General features: G+C 38.3%; 3 protein-coding genes across 3 annotated transcripts in view; 1 reads left to right on the top strand and 2 right to left on the bottom strand.

Annotated features, from left to right (window-relative positions):
* The window catches only part of SH2D4B (SH2 domain containing 4B), a 111,785-nt gene extending 110,057 nt beyond the window's left edge, over positions 1-1,728 (bottom strand). The window contains exons 1-2 of the mRNA XM_080400918.1: positions 1,611-1,728; positions 1,206-1,282 (exon numbers count right to left, since the gene is read on the bottom strand). The gene's annotated coding sequence lies outside the window, so the exon portion shown is untranslated. The remainder of the gene's footprint in view (positions 1-1,205; positions 1,283-1,610) is intronic.
* Positions 1-13,193, top strand: part of LOC308069123 (rap1 GTPase-GDP dissociation stimulator 1-like) — a 36,631-nt gene extending 23,438 nt beyond the window's left edge. The window contains exons 8-13 of the mRNA XM_080400909.1: positions 1,637-1,771; positions 4,889-5,014; positions 7,697-7,836; positions 8,266-8,392; positions 9,434-9,562; positions 10,804-13,193. Coding sequence (XP_080257035.1) covers positions 1,637-1,771; positions 4,889-5,014; positions 7,697-7,836; positions 8,266-8,392; positions 9,434-9,562; positions 10,804-10,937 — 791 coding nt within the window. The 3' untranslated portion in view covers positions 10,938-13,193. The remainder of the gene's footprint in view (positions 1-1,636; positions 1,772-4,888; positions 5,015-7,696; positions 7,837-8,265; positions 8,393-9,433; positions 9,563-10,803) is intronic.
* The window catches only part of TSPAN14 (tetraspanin 14), a 47,737-nt gene continuing 35,251 nt past the window's right edge, over positions 13,070-25,555 (bottom strand). Inside the window, exons 4-9 of the mRNA XM_080400923.1 lie at positions 24,869-25,015; positions 23,847-24,017; positions 20,997-21,122; positions 19,302-19,346; positions 18,765-18,884; positions 13,070-16,920 (exon numbers count right to left, since the gene is read on the bottom strand). Coding sequence (XP_080257049.1) covers positions 16,849-16,920; positions 18,765-18,884; positions 19,302-19,346; positions 20,997-21,122; positions 23,847-24,017; positions 24,869-25,015 — 681 coding nt within the window. The 3' untranslated portion in view covers positions 13,070-16,848. The remainder of the gene's footprint in view (positions 16,921-18,764; positions 18,885-19,301; positions 19,347-20,996; positions 21,123-23,846; positions 24,018-24,868; positions 25,016-25,555) is intronic.

The raw sequence follows: 25,555 nt of genomic DNA, 5'->3' as shown, positions 1-25,555 counted from the left end.
TGTCACACCAAAAGAGATTATCTATTCCTAGAAAACCTGTTCCTAAAGAGGACTGGGTGATTTCTTTCATATACTTTCATCTCTAAAGATTAGGACCAGGCAACAGAACATCTGAAGAATCACAAGCAAGCCCATCAGCTTTAGAAAACATATGCATAAATTACTATAGAAAGCTTTTTGCATGATCAGAGTTCAAACTATTTCAGTTACAGTTCTATCATGAAAATATCCACTTAGATTGTATGAACATTTGACAAATTCTTATTTAACATATGCAGTAATACATGGGAAAAAAATATGCTAACAACAGAAATGCTATGAGATTAAAGGAATAGTAGGCATTAGTTCAAAAGACAACTCAGGAGTTTGTTACTTTGGGGTGGAAATAATATTCCAACCAAAGGCATTAAAATTACTAGACCCATTTTCAAGTGGTATACACACAAAATTTAGAAGCCTGTGCATCTTAGGCATGCAGCAGTTAGTACCATGAGAAGCACTTAAAGCTACTTTTGGCCAGATTCTGTATTTGCACAAAGTCTGTATAGGTACATGGATAATTGTTTACTCCAGGTGAAGATGTGATCTTCCGATATGGCATTCACACTTTTTTGCCACATTTTAACAAACAGCACCCACGTGGTAACAGCACAGCAATATGGAAATGGCCAGTGTCAGGAAAATGCTCCATTTGAGGTATAATAAATTGTGTAAAATAAAATACAGGAAAATATTTGACAGATGGCATCTTCAAAACACTTCCTTCAGGAAGGCTGCAAACTGTAATATGGAGGGTTTTCTTTTGCTCTTTAGGAGAATGCTTTCTCATTTCCTATCAAAGGTGAGCTAAGATGCCTCCTGATACCAAAAGGGCTGTTACCCCTGCAGATCAAGTTCTTGGGCAGGGGGAAAGATACAGACATATGTTAACAAAACAGTGCAGAGCACGTACTGGGCAAAATGGTAGTTCTTTGGAACATAAAAATCACTTTCACCAGCATTAAATAGATCAGAACTCTCTAAGTCAACTCATTTTCCTAGCTTCATACGAGTGCAACACAATAAAACTTCTCATTTCAGAAAGTGGGTTTCTCAAAACAGGTAAGAAAAGCCTAGGCCCAATTCTTTTTACGATTAGTTAATGAAAAGATTTTTGATTAATACAAGAATTAACAGCAGTACAAAACTAGTAATCACTCACTCACCTTGCTAGATAAGATCCTTGGTCTCACAAGAGTCTCTTAAATGAGTAGAATAGCAAAACTGGATTATTAAAGCTATCCTGTGGAGAAACGGAAAATGCCACCAGTATTCCACTACATATATAGTGGAAAGTAAAGCAGCACTGAGGAAGAAATTGATGGGAAAACACATGGGCCTGAATTTGACAGTGACTGTCCCTAAAAAGCTCTCTCAAGCTAAGCTTTACTAGAGGGCGTCTCAGCATCAGTTCACAAGTGGCTGATGCCCACTTATCTCTAGAGTTGTTGTAAAAACCAATGCAAAAGCTACAGTGTCCATCTTATCAAGACATGAAAAGTCAAGGCAAGAATTCTTCAAGCTCTCAATCTGCATGATTAATGTCTATCACTGTTTCTTATCTCGCTCACCTGCTTGGTTTTGCCTCTTTCTTCAGATGGCAACTGTGTACGAATGGTACAGCTGGGAGTCATAGATCAGCTTCTGGATCTTTTGGAGAAGCATGTAGAGAGTGGGGACATCTCTGTTCAACATGCTGCTCTCAGTGCACTTCGAAACCTTGCCATACCAGGTACAGAGTTTGAAGACAACTGACTTACTGTAATTCTTTGTAAAGACAGGTCATTTAATGGAGATGTGTGCAGCTCTGTCCAAGTCACCAACTCCAGTTCTTTGTATTTTGAGGGGCAATTGACCATTTTTCCCCCTGTAGAGACATATATATTTGAATAATTCATCAGGACTTCTCATCTACATAAAAGGTCTAAATATAATAAAGTGTGATCTCATTGGCAGCTGCTGAAATGTTTTCATATTAACAGCATACAGCAGTTCAAGACAAAAATTCAGAATAAGGTTTATAGCTTAAACTACAGAGTAGGGGGTGGAGCTATCACATCACAACTGGAAGGGATTTCCTCAACCTGCTCCTCTCCTATAAAGCCAATATTCATTGCTTATTTGGCTTTTGTAACACGCTTAAAAACCACAGTACTTAAAAGGGGGCATGTAAGAAAGATGGGGACAGACTTTTTAGCAGGATCTGTTGTGACAGGACAAGGGGTAATGGTTTTAAACCGAAAGAGGTAGATTTAGACTACATAAGGAAGAAATTTTTTATGATGAGGGTGGTGAGACACTGGCACAGGTTGCCCAGAGAGGTGGTAGACACCCCATCCCTGGAAACATTCAAGAAGACCAGGTTGGATGGAGCTCTGAGCAACCTGACCTAGTTGAAGATGTCCCTGTTCATTGCAAGGGGGTTGGACTGGATGAGCTTTAAAAGGTTCCTTCCAATCCAAACTATTCTACGATTTTACTCTTGTGATATTTTGTTAATACACGTCAGAAAGTTACGCTGCTTCTTATTGCAAATTTACTGCTTCCATGTAAAGGCCAGACACGTTTTGCTAGAGACTTAACGGTACGTTACCCTGCAACGCAGTCCTTACACAGCTCTACAGTGCCCTAGAGAAGAGCGTGACAGCAAAATTATTTTGTGAAAACAAAAACTTGAATTTGCGTGCTATAATCATTGCTTTGAACAGTGAGAGCCCCAGAATGTACTAGTTGCTACTTAGCCTCCACTACTTCCTTTTAAAGCCTGTTACACTCATTTCTTCTTGCATGTAGCTCTCCTCAGAACTTCACTTATTGCTTTCAACTGGTTTTTTATATGCTTTCAAGTAATTTATTTAGTTTGGCTTACAGGATCATCACATCCTTTGGATCACAATAGCCAGTCACATCTTTCTACTCAGTATTTTCATAAACGTTCACACCATAAGCCCCTCACTGCTTCTATGTGTATTCTATTTTTCTGTGAAGAGATGTTCTACCACCATCCACATCCACACAGAGGCCTGTGCAAATTGCTTTTTGGTGCTAAGAGTATACAGCTTCTTGACCATGCATGCTAGCTACCTTACATCAATTACAACCTAACATAGAGCTGTTAGAAGATAATCACAGAAAGCCATCCAGCTGAAACTTGGAGAGTAGTTTTGTAGGCAAAATGTGACTAATTTTATTAGAATGAAAAGAAGGATTTTTTTTTTTCTATAAGCCTAGGCATGGGCTCACACTTAGTTCTCATTGACTTCCCTCCTGTAATGTGTACAATAGGATTCAACGATTACAAGGAGCAAAGAAACCTATTAATCTCATTTGAAAGATAACAATTTTGATGTAGTTTCCCTTGAAAACAAGCAGAGATGATCACATTCTAACTCAAAACAGAACGCATTCCTCAACAAATACTAAGGTCTGCTTTTTGTAGTGCCAAGCCCAAGCATTCCTTGGGAACCCCTTAACAAAGCAATGAATGCAGATGATCTGCAAAGATGATAGGTCCCAGAACTCCAGAAAAATGTGGTTGCAGCCTACAACTTCATCCCTCTATCACTGCCTGTTACAGAGTTACCAGTACATCTTCATGTTCTTTGCAGCTGTACTTGCAAAGGCTAAGCTCTGAATTATAAAATATCAATGTATCAATATGGAGTCTATTTTGGTTATTTGTTCTGTTCAAGTGTGTTACAAACTATTTTAGATCTTTCTAAGTATGTAGGCAATGTAGGCACTTAAAATGCTATTTCTGCACCACACTTTTGCTCATCAATTCATAAAAATTTCATAACAGGGAAGCTGTAAGACATTCCTTCATGATAATACACTGCTCTATAGATACAGAAATTCTATCACTTTCAACAATATAGTCTGCTACCTGGAAAAAAAACCAAACACCAAACAAAACAAAACAAAAAAAAGACTGAGTGCAAATCCAAATAAATCATAAAATTAAATCAAAGATGGGCTAATACTTACAAAGGTACACAGGGGAAGTCTTCAATTCAAGAGCAATCTTAAAAGAGAATAGGTGCTTATAAAAGAATTGAAAAAAGTCGTTATGCTCTAAGTGAATGGAACCAGTCAAGGACATTAAGAGCAATTTACTTAACAGTGTCTACTTCCCAATTTGCCCAATAGGACGAAGAGATAGAACAGTTATCTCCCTAATTTCACTGCCATGCCACCACCCCACCCCCTCAAAAAAAACCCACAAAACCTAAACAACAGGACATGAAGAAGATGGGAGGAAAATTCCTCTGGAGGAAGCAGCTTTTGGTAGCCCAGTTAAGAAGCATTAGGATTCTTTCCAGACAAGCTTCTGATTATCACCAGGGATTAATGCATTAACAACTGGAGGAAAGATGCAAGAATTAGGAGAGGGAAGTACAGAAACAAAGGCATGAACAACACGGGATCAGTAAGCTCAAATATGAAACCAAAATTCTTTCTCAGGAAATAGTTACGTAAATGACTTCTGCCACCTAGTTCAGTTAAAATGAGCAAGCACAGTGGGTGAGTAGATGGATAATCTATTACAAGTAGAAAAAACAAAGAGAAACAATGCTGTGCTTATCCTCTTGAGTACTTCGTTCAGGGCATAGCTGAGATCAAAAGTAACCAGAGTATAGTAACAGCAATTCCTAGGAAGTTTTTAGCTCAAAAGGAGCCTAAACAGTTTGTTAGTCCTAACTTCATTTCCAAGTTCTCTAACATGTTAGACCTTTTGCTAAGAGCATAACAGAGCATAAAATTCTGAAAAACAGTTATGTCCTATCTACATTTTTCAGATGTGTAGTCACTGAGCTTCACATTCACATTCTTTTTTTCCATTTTCTAGTTGTTAACAAGGTTCAAGTGCTAGAGGAAGGTGTGGCAGAACGGATTCAGGTACTTCTAAGATCAGAGGTGCCTCCTGTGCAGCTTAAACTTCTTGGGACACTACGGATGTTAGCAGATGGTCAAGGTAAGGAATTGCCAATGTTCAATGATGTCAACTACATGCTCCCCTCCTTCTGCAATACAACGGATGTGAAAGAGATTACAGGCTAAGTGTCCTGCTAACCTAATTCCATTCAGCCTGGAGAGGTTCCAACAGAGATGATTGCTAGGGGCTGCAAGCCTTCCATACTAACCCAGGCACCCTCACAGACAGATGAGAAACAAACAAAATGGAAGAGTCTGCAGTAGCCAGTGAAAAACGGCAAAGGCCTAAACCAAAAGTGTTTTCTACCAGAGATACACCAGCAAGGCATGAGTTTGATGGAAAAAGAGTCAGGCTGAGGCTTTGCAGTGCCAAGTCACAGGAAAGCAAATCAACAGAAAAAAAAACATGGAGAATATGAAACAATCACAGGGAGCTGGGATGGAGAGAGGCAGGAGAAAATCCACTGTTTTGCTTCTGAGCAAAAGAGTTTGTGCACTTCAACAGGCAAAGGACTTTCAGATCAACTGAAAGTTCGATCATGCACACAGTTCATTCAAATCTGGTGTTTTGTAAATTAAAAGGTCCTCCTGTTCCTGTTAAGAATAACTAATTAGATTTTTATCTCAAAGAGCTCTATTGCTGGTAGACATCAGGAAGTCCCTATCAGACTGCTTCAGGATGCTTTTGCTGAACAAGCCTCAGGCTGAGGTTCCACTCACCACCCTCTTACAAATTCCATCTTACTGTATTTAACTGGATTACCGTAATCTCCTCAGACTAACATGTAACATCTATGTAACATCTGACCCAGAAACAAAAGGAGGTAAGATGCAGGTGGTTCTGCGACAAGTAACTCAACTCAAAACAAAGATGTTCAGCTAAGCTACAAACAGGACCAGGGTGATGCCCCTATCAGCTAAAACTATCCCTTCTGTTCCATGTGTTAATGGTGGTTCTTCCTCAAGTCTTTGCTTCAGCAAAGCTCTGAGACACAAAACTTCCTAGTATCTTAAAACCACGCAGACTTTCCCCCACATTTTTCCCTTTCTGAATTTGCTTCCAAAAGCAGGGATCTCCCCGGTTACTTTCTTTCAGGCCTGGAACTATCTAAAGAGATTGGAAAAGCAGAAAGATTGGGAAAAGCTCACAGACCCTTTATAGCCCTTCTCAGGGAATGTACACTTCCCATGAAGGCCTCTACCACACCTTTCCTCCTTTGGAGCACCCAATGCACATTTCATGCTCATCTGCTCTGGTCCTCCAGCACCAAGAGGTAGGGGGCGGACATGGGACAGGACTCAATATGACCAAAATTAAGTCAACAAGAAAACCCCTTAATTACAAATAACTACATGCCACAGTGTAATTTTGCAAACAGGGTATTTCTACACCCAAAGTTAGCATCTGTCTGGTGGCTACTCTTGCCTCTCAGTTGCTACATCTGTTGGCTAACTGGAAGTGCTGTGCATTTATATCCTCAGTTAACGATCAAACGGAACACATGGAACCAGCACTTAGGCAGTTTACAAAACCAGCTCTTTTGTGCTCAAAGCCAAATGGGTGAACACTCAGTTCCTACAAAAAGGCACATTAAGTTTTGCACATTACTACTTTCTTATCTTTCTCCTAGTACTCCTCACTTAGAAGAAAATTCCAGTTGAATCAAGATGTAGAATTTCAAAGTCTTAAGTACCGAACAGAATCAACTAACTGAAATCACTGAAGCAGCGTCTACCAGGATTTTCTCTGGACTGAACCCTTGCTTAACATATTTGGTTAAAATAGAGTATGTCAGCCTTCAGCACCCTTAACTGCATTTTTCTTTGGCTTAGGAAATCACTTTCCAACAGTTAGTCACTTTTGATCCACAGCACTTTAAAGATGCATTATTAAACTGCAATAAGATTCACACAGAACCATGTGTGAGACTGATGCAATATTTAAAGAGCATGACTTAAATCCCTTTTGCTGTTGAACTTTTTAAGATTTTTGGGAGTAGTCTCCCTTAACAGCAACAAGATTTAAACCATGGCATATCACTAGAGTTCCACTTCTTAGAAAAAGTTCAATCTAGTGAGGGTTTTTCCAGATGTCAGCCACAGATTAATACTTCTAGCAAGTTTTAAGATTGCATTCCCTTGTGTTTCAGGAGTCCTAACTATAAGGCTCCTCCAAACACTGGGAAATTTTGATGATGCCCAATACACAGTTCACCACACATTCTTGAAACATGCAATTACAGACATGCTGCAATTCTGTACCAAGACTTAGCTTCCCACCTGCTACCAACAGTTATTATTACCACTACCAAGAGCACTCAACCAGAACAGGCTCCGAGGAGCCCATGATTACATTTGTGCAGGGCTCAAAGAGCAAATGCAAGAAACCAAACAGGAAAGGGACACTCGTCATGAAGACTTCAGTATAGCAACAGAATATCTGCTTTCAAATGAAATGCTTTCAATATGAAGCTGTTCATTTTAAGCCCTGCTCCAGCAGCCCCTTAGATAGGTCTATCAGAAGACCTTACTTTGTTCTTTACCTCCAAGAGCTGCCCTAACACAACTAGCATTCCTCAGGTAAAGATCTCTAAGATCCCTTAAAAGCCCAACACTTTAGTTACAGCTTTTAAAGCATACCGAGTTCTATACTCACAATTCTTTGACAGAAACATTGCAAGGTCTAATTTTGAATGTCTCCTGATGATGCTTTTCTCCTCAGCCGACGCAGCTGAAATCTTGGGCCAAGACCCCACGCTGCTCAACAGACTTGTGCAGTGGTGCGATGCCAACGACCACACCGGCATTCATGGAGAAGCAAATCGGCTGCTAGCATCCATCATGCATCACAACAGATCCCAAGTATGACTACTATTGGTCTGATATGTTTCTACTTTATATCTTTCGCAAATCTTTTTAAAGCTTGTTGATACAGCTAGGTGTGCAGTGTTAAACAGCACACACAGCTTTATTGTTAAAAACACAAAAGTTCACAGTAAAACCTCCTCTAGTCTGCCTCAATACCAAGACAAAACACACATTTTTCTTATAGATATGCACATTCATAATTGTAAGTATTGATATTCCAAAACAGACTACCTCTAAGCAGACATGAATGATCAATGCCAAAAGCAATGTTATCTCTAGTCTCCAATTATCATCAATTTGCATTGCACCAGGCAAATAATTTTCCATCTCTTCAAAGGCTGAAGAGTATAATCTCATTTCTCTCTTCATTCTATTTTATTTGTAAAGATTTCCGTCTGTGATATTTTACCTTTGCTTTAACAGGAAGTGGTCAGAGCCATCCAGGAGGCGCAAGGAGTGAAGCATCTGGTTTCCATGACAACAAGTAAACATGCTGCCATGCAGAATGAGGCTCTGAATGCCTTGGCAATAGCATCTGCAATCGATTTAGGTATTTTTTTCTGCTAAAAGTATTAGAGCTATGCAAGATCTTCAGTTAAAGAAACTTTGTCATGCTGTTAATTCTACATAACATGGAAGATAAAGCATATTTCTTGTCTAGATTTAGCTCTTCAGCATGAAATAAAGGTCAGCCATCCAGAAGATCACAAAAGCAACAGGCTTCAAGAATTGCCTGAAGATTTAGGGTAGAGTCAAATGATCAAGCTGTCTGGACAGGGACAACCTTAAGTTGCATGGTACGATGCTAGAAACCTACACACACAAAGCGCAGAAGTAAAGATGAAAGACTAGAGAAAGAGATGAGAAAGTCTAAATGAACACAAAATTAAGGATAAATTCTGGACTTGAATAGTCAGTGAAGCCTAAAAGTGGAGGAAATAATCTTCAGAAGACAGATAACTGAATGCAAGAGACAAAGCAGAAACATAGATAAAAGGGCCTTATAAGAAGCTGCAAATGAAAAAAGTGAAAAACTGAAGGTTCTAGCTACTTTTACTGTGCTTATTTTCAGAGATTGAGTATAATTTTTTCCCAGGTTTTTTTTCCATGTATGACTGATCACGTTTGAAAATGGGTCTCAATTTATTACAATAAAGATTTTCACCACAAATCTACATACATCAAGAGATAAATTGAAAAGAACTATCAACTTGCAATTTCTTGCATCAACAAAGCAAGACAGTAAAGCACCCATTTCACTGCTTGGTCCACCAATAAAGCTCTCAAACTCAGTTGGGTAACTAATGTGAACCAACTTTTCCAGCACTGATCATCGCAAAGTTTTATCTATGATGAGGTTATTTTATACAGTCTATAGTATACACGTTCTGTCTTCCAGAATGAGGCCAGCAAAGAAACACTACAGAAAATACAGTAATTCTCCAGTACAGAAAACAGATGCCCAAGACATCAGTGTAAAGCCAATTTGAAATAAGGCCAGTCAGGGATTTTATTTTTAAAAAAGCAAGCATGTTCACTTTCTAGCTTCTTCTCAGGTAACAGCTCATGTATTTGTTTACTTATTTTTCAGAAACCCTTGAAGAATCTTTTAAAGAATCACAGTTAGTTCAAAGCTTACACAAACTTCTACAAGATGATAATACAAGTCCTGAGGTGAAATATAATTCAATGGGTCTTTTGTGCAGTCTTCTTAATTCAGGTAACATAATTTTAAGTTGTCTGTGATGAAAAGATGGGAATTTGTGGCAAAGACAAGTGTTTTCTGTTACCAAAATGTGCTGCTTGTGATGTTACAGTCAGTGAGTAGTAAAAGATATTCAAGAGGTTCATTCTTTACTGATCACCAAAAATCCCAGTCAAGTAGCTTCTTTGTTTTTGGAAAGTTGATTAAACCATCAGCTGAATAAAAAAAGAAAGGCTTTATTCCAGTGAGTCAGTGGCATAATCAAGTCATGAAACAGCAGAATTAGAGCCTTGGAATAAAGGCATCTTTGTCCAAATTCACCATGCACAAGTGTCTGGCAGTCCCAGGTCCTGTATGTACCCCAGTATTTTTGTGTTCAAAGAAATAAAGAGTCTGTGTTATCTTCCACAGGCAGGCATGCATTTGTTCTCCCTATGCTGTAAGTAAACTAGAAGCAGAGATAAAACAGCGGGTTTAGCAATGCTGTCTTTGCACAGCAACTTTTAGTAAAACGTAGGAAGGATATGCTTTCAGATTCTCACTCCATGGTTAGGGCAGACTTAAAATGCTTCAAGCAAGATCAGACTCATCCTGGATACGTGGCACTAACTGAAAAAAACACCCTGAAACCAGGAGTCCAAAGATCTCATGCCATGTTCTCACATCTTAATACATAGATGATATAAGTTGAAAATAATGATTGTGCTCAAGCAAGGATCTGCCACACAGGGAGCTGCTTTTCAAATCCTGGAGCTACCTTATATTGGCAGACAAGCTGGATTTTGTAGTACTCTATTTTTTTCCCTGTAGCCATTCAGATATTGGAATAGGAATAAGCATTTGCATCCTTCAGTGCTACTACAGAGTATTGACACGATTAACGTGATTTAAGACTTCTTCCAGAGGTCCATATACATAGTACTTTATAGACTAACTAACATTAGGAGTTGTGTCTTAATATGAAAGGCTAACAGAAAGCCTACAGGCAAAAGAATGCTGGAACTTGTCCTATATTATATTTTCACCAAAGTACTTTTCCTCTGTTCAGTCACTTCTTGGAAGTCAAACAGGAGAAAACAACATCTTAACTGGTTCAAGACTTTCAATGGCTGAAAGGGTATCTATTGAAAGAAATTTGTTTAAATTAAAGCAGTTCATTTTAAACAGCAAGTACTCCAAACTTATCTTACAGCAATTATTGGGAGTCACTATGCCATGGCACATCACTAAAAGTCACCATTTCATCTCCAATTCAGGTGATCTGAGACAAGAAATAGAAGAGGACAAGATTAAAGAAACCCTCGAACAACTCTGCAGTCACAGCAATGCAAATGTAGTCAAGGAAGCTGTCACAACATTACAGGTTTTGAGAGGAGAGATACCCCACTAGCCTCCCTTCTTCCTCATTGCAACCCTGCACTGCTGCTGCTGCAAATGCAATAAAATGCCAGCTTAGTCAACCCTACCTTGCATTTGTCATGCTGCCACATAACCAACACTACAAAAGCCCAGGTACAGTTCCTGCTTTTAAAGCTACACATACAAAAAAAAAAGTCATTTGCTCATCTCTTTGGCCTACAGATGCTTGTATCACTGCTGCTCTTCACTGAGCTACTAACACGTGGCAGTAGGAACGAGGGCTGTCAAGCAAGTGGTCTTAAACATCACGTGAGAAGCATCAGGCAATTACCACTTGTGTAAATACATTTTATACATTATATTATGCAACCTGAAACAATGGGGTTTTAGATTAGTGAGAGCTGTAGCTTAAACAATGCAAAGGGCTAACTGGCACCAATCCAATCTCTGCACACTGCCACAAAACTAAATGTAAACCAATTCCCCTTTCAACTGCCAATTTTAAAACTCACGTCCAAGTTTTTACCTACTAGTGTCACAAGCTATATTCCTAAATATCTGAGGTCACAGTCTTGTTCTTTTCAAAGTTGCAGCTATTGTAATGCTGAATGACACTCAGTAGAAGCAAAGTTTACAAGAAACTGCAGTCAACCTCCATACAGTGCTTGGACAAGGTACAAATTAACGACAGTTACAAATTACAAAGCGGACATGTGAGGATTTGGAGGCAGCTGGCATTTCATTAAGTTATCTCCAGTAAGAAACCCTAGGTTTAACTTTAAAAATTAAAAAACTGTAGTATGAAAAATGCCTCTGAACATTTCTACAGAAACTTTTCTTATTTAAAAATGGTCACTTGACAAAAAAAGCTAACCGGATCTATTGCACAACGTGTTCTTATGGGAACTTCCTGAAGCCATTGCAAGCATGTTGCAGAGCCCCACTGCCAAGAGGTAGGAGATCAAAGTAAAAATGTAGTGGTAGATGCTGAAGAGCTAAGTAACAATTACTCTTTTGAGCCAGCAGTAAAAGTTATTGAGAAAACAACAACAGAGAGTATTGACCTTCAAAAATTATTACGAAGCAGGGAATATTTAAAAGTCAACAAGGCCTCCTGTACTCGAACAATTTGAGTCTAACTGGCTTATGCCTGCAAACAAAAAAGTGCAAAAGCTTTCCCACTTGCAGAATTTGTTAACACCATTTAGCTCACCACATTTGCCACCAAATATCACCTTGAGGAGTACTCTTGAGAAAGAGGAATTTCATAAAACCACCCAAGCAAGCTTTGACCACATTGTAGAAGAAAAAAAAACAAAACAAAACACACAACAAAAAAACCTGAGATGAACCACACGCAATCTTCTCTAGTTTAAAGCACACAGTGATAGGGGTGTCAAAATCAGCACAGCTTCCAACAATCTCAACTTCAAAATGAGATCTGGGGTTGTGCCTAAACAAGGCATTAGTATGAGACAGACCAGGATCTATTACAAGTTCTATAGATACACACCAAATAGCCACATTCAAGCGAACTCATTGTTAGCAGAAATGATCCAGTCTTAATATTCTAGAGTATCCAATTCTGGATATTGCATTATTCAAATACAGTAATTATCTATTGGTTAAATGTCTCTCTGACCTTATCAAAACTAAAATCAGGTTTTAATGCATTGAAGAAATGTTAAAATGGCCAAAGAAGCAGACACAAGCCTATTTCTGCAAGCCTCATCTTCTAATCTGGAAGTTCCCTTCTGCACCCTTAAAGAGCAATTTCAGGAACATTGCTCAGAAATGACAGAGCACAGACTGCGCAAATCACAAGAGCAATAACTGTGGATAATAGCAGTCAAAGTGCAAACAGCAGTGCTAACTTTTTAGGTGTCTAGATATTTCATAACTTCTGTACACCATTCTGCAACTCCTCACTTGTTTGGCTTTCCATTAACAATGGAAAGAAAAGCACCAGTGTTACCCTATTATTCAGCAGCCCAGACTGGAAAAAAAAATAATCAATAATTAGTTTTGGCAAAACATACACATGAGCACCGGCAGATCTTTACCATTTCTGTAGTTATCCACAAACTGCAGTCTCAGTAGCCAGCCTAAACTGTACAGAAGGAAATACTAATGACTAGAAGCAAGAAATCTTAGAAATCAAACTCCAGGCATACAAAACATTAAATTTTATTTAATCAAACTTAAGGCTTGAGAAAAAAAAAAATATACTGAAAGTCACTCAAAAAAGCCATCTCAGAAGAGGAGACAGAACTTCCCCTTCCACTGGCTACACAATGTTCAAGCTGCATGATAACCCACACGCGTTAGGGGGAAGGAAGAGGAATGGGTGCAATGGGGAGACAAAAAACAAGGCAATTCTACGCATAAGCCAACTGCCACATCAACCTGAATGGACCAGAGGTACAAGTCTATCCACATGGCACTGTATGAGGGTCACCAAAACTAAAGGCCCCTTTGGAGGAAGTATTCAGGTCTTCAGGAGGCAACCAAAGCTCCTTTGGTCATGGCAATTTTTCCAGTGCTTATATTCACCGTCCTCCCTCATCTTCACATACAGGGAAACTGTGTCCAAATGCAGGTATATTAACAGAAACAAAAGGGCAGTTGCACTGTCAAACATACTGACAAATAAATACATTGTTTCACAGAAATAAATTGTGCTCATTTCTGAGAAATAAAAGTGATCACACTGAAAAGTTTCCTTCTCTCAGTCTAGTTATTCATGTCTGATCTCATCTTTGACATCATTAAAAACCCTGTTTCCATTGTAGTGTTTGTGGAGTTGTTCCAAATGCAACCACTGGAATCTAGACATCAACAATTTTTCAAACCTCTCTGGGCGAGATCATTGAATTGCTTCTCCTTCGAGGTTTTAGAGGCAAGCTCACACCCAACTGCTTCTGCTGACAAGACTTTTAAACCATAGCCTAGATCTTTAGCCATGAAATCATTGCAGGTCCACAGAGAAGGTGCTAAATACAACTAACCAGAACGTGGTAAGAAAGTATTCCCATTCCAAGTCTGAAATTATACTAGCCATGTGTGCCACCAGTTGGGGTGCACTTCAAGACGTCTAGGAGTAAACCAGTTTAGAGCCCTAGGGTTTTAAAAGTGATACTGAATAAGCACAGAGCAGTTCATCCACAGTGTGTGTGTGTGTGTGTGGGGGGAAAATCACCCCATGAATTTAAAGATCCTCAAATAGGCTGAAGTTGCTCTCTTGAATTCAGTTCCAAATAACTGCAGCATTGATACAAAGCTGGTGTCAATGTGGCCAAAGCCAGTACAAACAAGCTGTGGAAAGACAACACTTCAATTAAATTCTGTTTTGCATACAAACAGTACTTCAAGAAGAAACCAAGTATTCATTTGTCTTCAGGCAACTTGGCAAGACTTGCAGACACTGGAATCCTGATCCAAGACACTGGCTCATCAGCAGCTCATTTCAGTGTACAAACTCCACAGGTATCTTTGACACCATGATGATTCTCACCAACTGCTGAAATTACTTCCCAGTATTAGGAGCTTTCTGTGTCAGAAAGTGGCAAAGGGAAAAGTACTCCCTAGATGCAATTGTCAATGCAATGTTTTACAAATAAAAAGTTACAAAAACATCCTTCCCCTATTTTACATACATCAGATTATTACACAAAACCATTACACTTTAGTTGGTCGATGAGGTGTTGTAAAGTTTCAAGCACCAAAATTTAAAGCAAAGGTTGCTGGACACTTCCTCACTGCTTAAAAAATAGCAGTAACAGCAGGAAATTTTTGGCTGCTCTTAATGCATTAGATTCAACAAATAAGTAATAAAAACCTCAAATTCAAGACTCTACAGAAGAAATGTCACTTGATCTCCCCTCAGTGATTTACTGCTATTGTTTCCTTGTTGTATATCAAAGCTAAAACAAAAGAAAAAATAATCACAGTGCACTTCTAGCGATTTTACTTTCAGGTTTTCAGATGAGTAACAGCAGACTGCTCTCTCTCTACTGTAAGGAAATCAGCCATCCTTAGACAAGCTTCCTTTTCCTTCCTGTTGTGCCTCAATCACTGGCCAGAAAAAGGACTATGAAAGCTGAATTGAAGTACACATGAGACGTACAGCATTGACTGTGAAGTGCTGCTCAGATTAAAAGCCAGAAGGATGTCTCGACAACCAATACAGACAAAAAGATTCTTACTGTTGATTTGCTTTTGCCAGTGAAACATTCATTAATACATGCATAATGGAAAAAAGGACAGTAGAGAGATATTTAGAAGTTTAGCTTCCCAAGAAAGCCATATATTTTGGAAATAGAAGTATTAAATCCTTCAGGCAGACTACATGTAGTAAAATATCATAGTAAAAATATATACTTTTCTAAAATTTACACTATGTTAGGCACTGTAAATTAACCTGCTCTCCCTGAAGAAAGTGGTGTCACTGGAAGCAGCAAACAATGTTAGTTGTATGCCCCACAGTAAAACTGACAGCTACAACTACTTCCAAGAACTCTGCGCTTTTATTACTTCTACCTTATAGCTAAACATACTATGCCAAAGCCTTTTAAAGTAGTCCAGAACTCTTACTGAACTACATACAGATCCATCTACTGAATCCCCAAGAAGGGAGGGCAGGAAGAAGAGAGTTTAGATTTCTTCCGATAAAAAATAAAAAAATATTAAAAAAAAATAATCACTTCAGCAGGAGTAGTTCAGTTTGGTGCAGAAGATTACTGTGAAGAAGTCATTCTGGTTCACCACATCGTGACAGGCGTTTGAACCAGGTATCTGAATGCAAGCAGAACTGATGATTCAATAGCTTTACAGAAGATTTAAACATTCAGCAACTACTAATCTTTCACTAAATGTGTATTTCCTCATCAAATGGCGATTTCAATAGGGATCAATGACTAATTTAAATGTTTTTCATCAATCCTGATATTAGCAGTTAGGACTTGTGAAGATCAGTACAGCAGCTGAGAGAAACCAGAGGAAAAGCAAAACCATCAACAGCTAGTACAGCATGCTTGCTACCAACTGAAACAAGCTGCATTTTGAAATTTCTGCAGACAGCACTTGTAAAAGGTATTTCTGATGAATAAAAAGCTAAGTATCGTTAAAGAGTTTTTTCTTCTATAAATAAAGAATATTTACATTTTTTTGACATGAAACAGCATCAGGGATTTACACCCCCTTGCCTTAAATGGAGATTTCTAACACACAGCGGTACAGATAGTCAAGATTTTTCCCCTCTTGAGAAAAGGCTTCCATTTTCAAACAGCATTGTTTACTCAAGCTCTGATGCTGAGCACAAGTTCCTGCTCCCAAGACATCACATTTTTCCCAGTCAAACAGAACTATCACTGTTTCTGTACAGCTGAAAACGAATTAGAGGACCAGATAATTTGTGACTTTTTTCCCCTCCAATTTCCAATATCATGACAATTACATTGCTGGATATCTTGCCAAAAAATGACTGCATGACTCTACTGTAGAGATTAAAAATATTTCAAGATCATGAAGAAATCAGCATGCCTTCTGAAAAGATTACATTGAGATTGATGCTGGTTGGGAGTGAAAACAGAACAATCTTCACAGTAATCCTTCAAGGAAAGGATTTACAGCAGTTTCACAACTCCTTGCAACAACCTTTAAAATCTGTTCCACCAATGTCTTGGGAAATTCCATTTCTTCCTCAGAGATCAATGCTGGTGCATCAAGTTGTCTCATTAGAAAAAAGGTAGGCAGGGGTGTGTGTGTGTTCAGGGTTGGTTTTCTTCTGTACCAGCTTCCAACAAAAAAGCATAAGCAGGGTAAAATCCACATAAGACTTTTAGTAACAGGATTATTTCATGGTCTGTGCATTTCTTCTACCTTGGTGTCCGACCAATAACCGTAAAATACACTTTTTTTGCAACATGTGTCTGCTTTTATATTCAGAAGGCATTACCTGCCTTTACAGCTTCAATATCAGAAATCAACGTCCTGGCTAGGAAAATCCCAAAAATCTAAAAAGACAAAAAAAATAACCATTTGTGAGATGAAACACTTATAACCTACCAGTCTGCCAGATGTTTGTTTGTAGATTCAGGTATCATTTCATAGCCAGGATCATCCATCAAAGCATGGCTATTACTAAACAGTAAAGGCAGCAGAATCTTGCAGCAAATAAAACTCATGAGAAAAAGGTGCTTTCACATAACACTTCAGAAGCATTCAAAATAATAAGCTTCTAGGTACCTTAGATCTGGAAGAAATCCACTTCAAGTCTGAATCTTGTAACACACCTATTGCTAAAGTTACAAATCAGGCATTTGCATTCATTCCACAACTTTGGATAATCCAGTCAATTTTCTGATCAATTTTTTTTAAAATACATACATAATGTACAATTGCCTGTACTAAAATGAAATTCTTATCAGAAACAGTAGTGAAAAAAGTTCAGATTATTCTGAGACATTTAAGTTTGCAATTTCAATGTTCACTCAAGTTCTCAGGGGAATCTTCCTTTACAAGTTGAAGATAAATTCACAACTCAGCACATTTCATGAAACATTCTTGGAAAAACAAAAGACTGGGGTGAAGCTTCAGAAAAGCCAGAAGATTCGTTTTAGAAGGAGTCAGGTTATGTCTAACTCTCAGTCTCACCATGAAATAGTTTAATCCACAAGAAAGAGCCAATTTGAAAATATAAGCAACTGCAAGTGGCTTCACAGAGACTCAGGACAAGAACAAGAACAAAATCAAGTTGTTGTCAACATGCCGCCAAAAGATTAGACTTCGTATCTTGAGTGCCTTCCTAGCAGAAAGTGGTGTTCTCAGGACAGCAGCTCTTGAGCCCTGGAAGCACCATCACTAGATGGTGATAAAATATCAAAAGCCAAGCAACAGAGGGCAGCACTGCCATGGCTGGGAAAAAGTATTTTGCCAATACTCTACGTGCAACTATTTTCAGTTAAATGGGAAATACATTCTACAGAACATTTACAATTTTATTTCCCACCAAAGTGAAGCAGTACTGTAGCAAAGAAACTTAGGCATGTGTAAACAACTGCCACAATGAAAGCAGGATCCACCTCAAAAATAGTAATCTGGTATACTTTATACTTTTTTTGATGTACCAACAACAAAACAAGGTACTAGAAGAAATCACAGCAACTCCTTCATCTGATTCTGCTAATATCACATTTGCAACCTGTTCACCAATGTCCCTACTCTTCCATTCTCAGCATTTGGGTTTTGGGTTTCTTTTGTTTGTTTGTTTTGGGTGGTTTGGTTTTCGGGTTTTTTTGTTGTTTTGTTGTTGGGGTTTGGGTTTTTTTAGCAGTGTGCTACATGTTAACGCAGCCAGCTGAGCGGTAATGTTAGCATGAAGGACAGAACTGTATTTTAGTCATTTCACATTTCTGACAGAAGGCTGTAGTTCAGATCTACTGGATTAGATAACCAGAAGATCTCCCCTCCCTCACAGTATACTGAAACGTAAGAAATATTATGATATCACATTATTTTATATCATCATCATATATTGGCATATTGCTATATTAATATATAACAATATACATCACAATCATCATTAGTGTATATATTGTAATCATGATATATTTTTATAATAGCCTTCATTGCTTTGAGGAACATAATTTCAACAGAATTAAATTAGTTGATATCAGATATTTTCACTCTAGAATCCCCACATCCCTATAGGTTTTTTTTTACCATATTATTCCCATACATAAAAAAATCCCAGTGTCAAAATATTTACTCTACCTCTCCCCATGACTACTTTAAACTTCAGCAGGTCTGCATCTGCAAACTTGAAACTTTTCAGGGTAGCATAACAAAAACAACTAACCTGGAGCAGTGAGATAGCTATGAAGACACCTGCAACAATGTAGATATTTCGGGGTAACCAAGCTTCAAGTGCAAGAATACATCCTTTGACAAAAATCTGATCATCCCATTGACTCTTGCTCTGAATGTAGAGAGGAAGAAGAAGAATTTAACCAAACTTCAGAAATAAATGTATGCCCAGATTAAACCAGGGGATGTTGGACATGGATGTTAGCATCTTCCTGCAAATCCTAATAGAATATTTTTGAATTGGCAGATAACACAATTCAGAGTTAGACTATTATAACTAATAACATTTGAAATGCAAGTCCTACCCCTTTTTGTAACACACCTTTCCCTTTCTCCATTCCATCACTTGTTTTCTCCACTCTCCCACAGTAGAAGTTTACTTCAAACAAAGGCAAATCTCTACCACTCCACTCATAGTATGATGTAGCACTGCCAACTGGTTCACAGAGTTGACAGCAATTCCACCGTTTTTACAGTTTTGCCTATGAAGGCATAGAACATAACGAACAGAAAGATCCCAGCAGCTTACCTTCTTCCTGACATCATAGCCACACTGTGTATTCACAACTTTTTGCTGCAAAGGAAAAAAAAAAAAATATTTTAAGTCAAATGAATTCTAGTCACTTAATGTTCACAGGAAATTTTTCTCTTTTAGATTAACACATCAAGACTGTCAGAGCCAACCATTTTAAGAAACTTTTTTACTAATACTCAGCAAAGCACTAGCAGAACACAAGAAAAGTAATTACAATGCAGAGGTGTATACTACCAGGAAAGCATCCTCCAACAGAAATCCCAGCTGCTTCTACCGTTTCGCTTTCAACTAGCAATGACTTTTTAGCATGAAGCATAGCAACTGTACTGGCAGCATACAGATAAGACATCTGCATTTCCAAGATCAGTTTCATGTTAGCTATTTCACATAACACCTAAACATTGAGGTAACAATAGAGGTATCAGGCTGATTTATTTAAACCTGCTGTGCAAAAACATGCCTTACAACTCCATCATTTCAAGCGGTATACAACTTGCTATCCCAATAAGTTAAAACAAGTAACAGCTGCAAGCCATTTGAGCCCCCTCAGTCAACAGCTGAAGCTCACGCAAAGCCAACCGCCAAGATACACCCAGACTTGAAGACAAAACACTCCAGTTGCAGATCCCACGTAGGAAGGTCATAAACACCTTCTAGATCACAACCCTACACAACACAATGACAGTATATATCTCCAAAGATGCAAAGACATTCCTTTTAAGGCATTTTTTGTTTTCTCTGTGTAAGACTTATGAAAACGTATGTATTGCACAATTACAGCATAATATACACAAGGCATAGTGAGTTATATAGAAATACTAAGAGCAGAATCTCATATTAAAAGATTTACATGTGCTTATGTCTCCTTAAACACAGCACCAGAAAGTTGTAGTGGAATAGTACTGCTCCAAATTAAAGTAGAAAATAATTACTGGGGAATGTGAACACTGAATAATTCCTTGTCAAAGTTTTTCCTTGGCTCACTTCCAAGACAAGCAAAAGCCATAGTACAACCTGCACCACACAAGGACTGCTGGACTCATTTAGAACTAGAACTATTCCCACTAATACTATAAAGCATTTATGTTAGTTCCTACCTCCACGTTTTTGCTTCCAGTCAAAGGGTCAGATTCCTAGTTTAGTAAACAGATCTAACCAATAAGCACCTAAATCTTGCCAGAAACAGAATTGGTTCAAACTGAGTTTCTGCATGCGCACTTTATTAGTTGCCGATAAAAAACAAAAACAAAAAAAAATCATCAGCAAATGCAGTTATTCCTACTTATCTGGCAGAGAGATGGTGTAACATTAATTCTAACTGGGGCAAGGACAGAGCTTAGACAGCACTCTCAGATCCCTACAAACTAAATAAGAGGTCAGGAATTCAAGTAAACAATACTTTTTTTTTTTATTCCCAGTGTAACAGTCACCAATACTTGCAGACTCAAGCCATACAAAAATAGCTTGAATACCTGATGACAATACATTTTCAGCTGTATAACAGGTTACCACATCTGGACTCTAAAAAGGATGGAGCAGAAACATGAAAAGAGTTTGTCTGCCCAAGAGTAATTTTTGATCACCTAGGAGACCTTTTAAAGCCCTAGTCATCACACCTTATTCAGGAATTCCTTCCTTTCATAACTCTCCAATAACATCACATCAATACAAAGCCAGGAAACAACTTACAGCAGGATCAGGTATACAACAGGAAAAAGGAACGCCACACTTCTCACGACTTTTGCTTTCACTGCTGCAGTTGAAGTATATGTTAAAGTCCCAGTCATCTGGACCTTGGGCACCACAGCAATGGTTCTGCAACAGATAAACACACACTTGGCATTTGGGGGTATGTTAGAGACAATTTATACATTAAACTAAGTCTCTGGAATGGCATTCATTCATGACCTTCACTTTAAGAGTGTGAAGAATTAATGGCAGAGTGGGGAAAAAAAAAAAGCAAACAATACTGCAGCTTTATGAAATCAAAGCAATACATTTGGCATACTACTCTAAATATGTGTCAGCATGACAAGCGAAATCATAAGTTATCACTTTAGATGTAATTGCTAGATGTACATCTATAAATGCTGCAACGAAATAGTTTATACAAACGCTTTGTGCCCCATTATCTCCAAGTCAACCAAAACCAGAACAACTGCGAAGAATGTTTCTTTGACTCCATCCTTAAATATTCATGTCAACAAGTTTTCTTCTTGTTTACTTCTTGTAAAAACTGGATCCAGACATTTGTGAATATACTTGCTTTCTTCTGAATGAAAAGATTTTCATATCCAAGTGAAATAACTAGTGAAGTCTCACTAGTGCAAAGGTCAGTCAGCTGCATAAGTATTTCACATAAGTTTCTTGACCTAAACAGCATAAGGTAATTATCATAATTGCAGGTTGGAGAAATCCCAACCTTTCAAGGAATGTTCAATTCCTGGAAATAATAAAAGCTAGTTTCTTATTAAGTTATGTTTTGCAGTCTACTGGCCTCAGTATTTAAGGGTGTAAATCTTTCCCTGTAACGTGAGTTCTTGAAATGTTATACCATCACAGAGATTTTCCTGGTACGTGAAGTCCCATCCTTTCGGGATATCTCTAACCTCTCTCCTATGCCCGCTGCCCATCTCCAAAAAAGGAAGTAGTATAATACATTGCACCTTGTATTAAACTGCCTGCAAGTCCACCAAAACCTGAAGTCAGTAAATGGATTCAGAAATTACCAAGTTGTGACAGACACAGATGCAAACAGAGAGCAGAACTGTTTGCACAGTTCCCACAGGAAATATGATGAGAGAGCTGAACAGAACAGTCAGAACAGAAAAAAACACCAAGAAAAGAAAAATTATATTAAGTCACTAATTCATTTACCAGAAAAAGCAAAAGAGGTTCATTTTTGCCTTCCTACTCCCTCCTCCCTCACACACCTAAACCTTAGTAAAAGGCCATACAAGCACTAAACAGGCTAATCTATTTTAGTAAGGAAGAGACTATGAGGTCATGCACTTTCAGGTCTGAAAGTAATATAATTAGCCAGAGCAAGGAGCTGCCTACAAAAAGCCCTTCGGGTCCTAAGGCACACACTGCGAACAGAGCAAGTCAGCCTAAGGAGCACAGCTCCTTTAAAGACAGGCTTCAGTGAGGCATTTGAACACACTGCTGCACCTTGTTGTTCAACCCTTGCAGAACTGCCCTTGCTAATCCACACTGCATACTTCCCCTCCTTCCTCAGTACTTTCAGGTACGGATCAACAACAGGCTGACTCACATTTTTCTGGTTTTTTTCCTTTTTGTGTTTTATTAGCTTGTTAACCTGGCTAGTGATCTCCTTTTACTTTCATTGAAAAAGTATTTAACTGGAGTTCAACTGTAAATCAGCTTAGCATATTGGCCTGGCTGACTATACTGAAACTAGATAGAAAGAGCAACAACTGAGTAGACAACACTGAGAGAATTACTGGTGTTGGTCATGGCCAGGAGAAGCCCTACCTTACCAAAAGCTAAGGCAAAGCAGCACTGAAATCCATCCAGGCAGCTTAGAGGATGCTTTCGTATCAATGTGTACAAGACTGAATGAACAAAACAGTTAAGCTGCTGGTAATATACAGCCGACCAAACCAGTAATCACTCTAAAATGCGCTTTGCTATCAAACTGAGCTGTGATTTTTAAACATGATCTTCTAGCAGATGAAACAGACAAAACCAACCTTCTTCCATAAAAGGAAAAAAAAAATAAATTTGAAGGAGACAAACATTTTACCTCTTTGTGAAGTACTCTGTTTCTCTCCATATGGTTTTTTTTAACCACACACAAATAAATAAAAATCAGAAGAGTCACACTCACTGGTTGTTTCCTGGGCATGATTACAGAAGCAGCTGATTGAATGAAAACCATCAGGCCCTTACGAGAACAAGTCTTGTCATGTCCTGGTGTACATCACTATCTTCTGGCAACTGAACGCTTTTAGGTACAGAGGAGCATAAAATTATTTCATCCTTTTTTGACAACTAACTGACTAGAGACTAGCCTTTCCCAGTTAACCAAAATCCTATTTTGCTTCAAGATGAGGTACATCTCCAAAGACAAAAGGCCCTATGCTGGATCCCTGAACAAGACTGCAGTGCCTCTTAAAATGACAGTGCAGACTACCAGTTCCATTGCACAATTTTTTCAGGCTATTTTTGTTGCTCACTTCTCACTTAAACTGGTGCAACACTGATCAGAGCAGGGGAACAAGTCAAGAAGGTCAAAAGGCAGACAGATGCTTGGCAGAGCTTCCACATTTACAGTCAGAACAGCACCATGTCTTAGAATATATTGCCTCCGTGATGCTTTCAATGCAGAAAGAGCAAAACAGCACATCTGTAACATGGCACTATTAAATGTATATAATGTATACACAGATGTGTATATATTATTATATAAAATATCTATTCATATTGTAGAATATGATAAATTTATTTCAGAAAGGAAAACTTCCAAATCTACGTATTCTCCTAGAATGCATGAAAAGTGACAGGATATAAACTTACAATTTTCTGCAGCGAATCAATGAGGTTCTGAAGGTCAATATCGTCGCGGTAGGATTTAATGTTATTCTCAAAGAACTCCTTGACCCTGTCCCTCACCCAGTCCTGGAACAGGAAAGCCAAAACTGCCACTGCCAGCTCCAGCAGGAATATAAACACAATAGCTCCACAGAACTGTAAAAAAAAAAAAAAGTCCCAATTAGGAAATATCCATTCATTTTGAGTGCATCCCTACTTCAGCTCCACCAGAAACAGACATAGAATTAGGTTAAGATTCTCATTCAGTACAGATACCATGAGAACACAGCCCGTTAAACGAGAATACAACATAAAGAAACCCCAAAAGTAGTACAGTTATCTTTTTGATTTGGTCACCTGAACTTGACGCTAAAATAAGCACCATACCACAGTCATTATGCACAGCACTGAAAATAATAATAAGCAAGAACGTGCAAAACACAGGGCCAAAGTAGTCTTGATGTTACCTCTTGGATTGTTTCTAGTTTTTTTAATTTTTTGTCCAGCTCCACTGTTTTCAGATCTAAAGCCAAAAAGAAGGCTCAGTACCACAAGAGCCATTTAAGAAGATTTCACACCAGTCAAAGTCCAAGTTTTGTCCACCAAACATTTAGAAGAAATTTTAAAGTGTAAGAGACTTTGCTCTTCCTAAGTCACTATATCGTCTCCTCTCCATAATTCTTAACTGACTAAATATGTTCCAGAACACCGTATTTGGTTTCTTACATACACAATGTTAGATTCCAGTATATATACTATAACATCACTGTATAGCAGAATGAATGAGAAAGGAAATGTTTTCCAGAAAGGGGAAAACATACGAAGGTTTGAACCTACACTGCTTTTAATACTCCCCTGAAAAGCCTTTGAGTAATAGTAAGTTTACCATATATATTGTAACAAACCAAACTGTATAAATTAATTATCTGGGTTTGATACTAGTTCTTCACCCATTGTTCCCTGCTTTCACAAACCTAACAGTCCACTTATATAATGATGGTACTTACGAACTTCAGAAGGCAGATGTTTTCTCTTAGTGCCCCTACACAACCAGCAAATCCCAATGTAAACATCACTATTCCCACCAGTAAGACAAGAACCACTGGGTCCAGACCATGAAGACCAGTCACCTTCGTCAGATCAGACAATACACCCTGAAAGAGAAACAGGGTAACAGAGAAAGGTGAACACTTAAAAGCGTTTTTCATTTAACATTCCTTCTGGGTGTCCATGATTCCAGATGAATCTGTTGCAACATTCTCCTAGGTCTATTTGTCAAACAAGCTTTCACAAGATGATGCCAAAAGCTAAGTACTATTACTGAATACTCTTCTAGTTTTAAGGCAAAAGAATTTATGCTCTATATCAACTTGAAGTACATCAATAAGAAGGGCACTCCAATTCCAGTCTCTTTAAAAAAGCTAAGGAATTTTTCCAGTCCTCATGTTTAAGTGGCAGAAAGGGAGAGACATGGATATGGGTGAAACTTCGAGGGAAGCAATCTTGGTTTGGTTTTCAAGGGAAGATGATTTTTCCTCTCATTGTTTTAGTTATACTCCTTCTAGTGCTGAATAGTCTTAGGAATGATCCCGTATTTTTGCAAGAGTTGGGAGAAGTATAGTCTAAATATTCCCCTTTCACCCCAGATAAAATTCTTACACCAAAAGAGGTTATCTATTCCCTATTAGATAGTT

The sequence above is a fragment of the Falco punctatus genome (assembly GCF_963210335.1).
Source record: "Falco punctatus genome assembly, chromosome: 9".
Taxonomy (NCBI): Eukaryota; Metazoa; Chordata; class Aves; order Falconiformes; family Falconidae; genus Falco; species Falco punctatus.
This window is presented reverse-complemented; position numbering and strand designations above follow the sequence as displayed.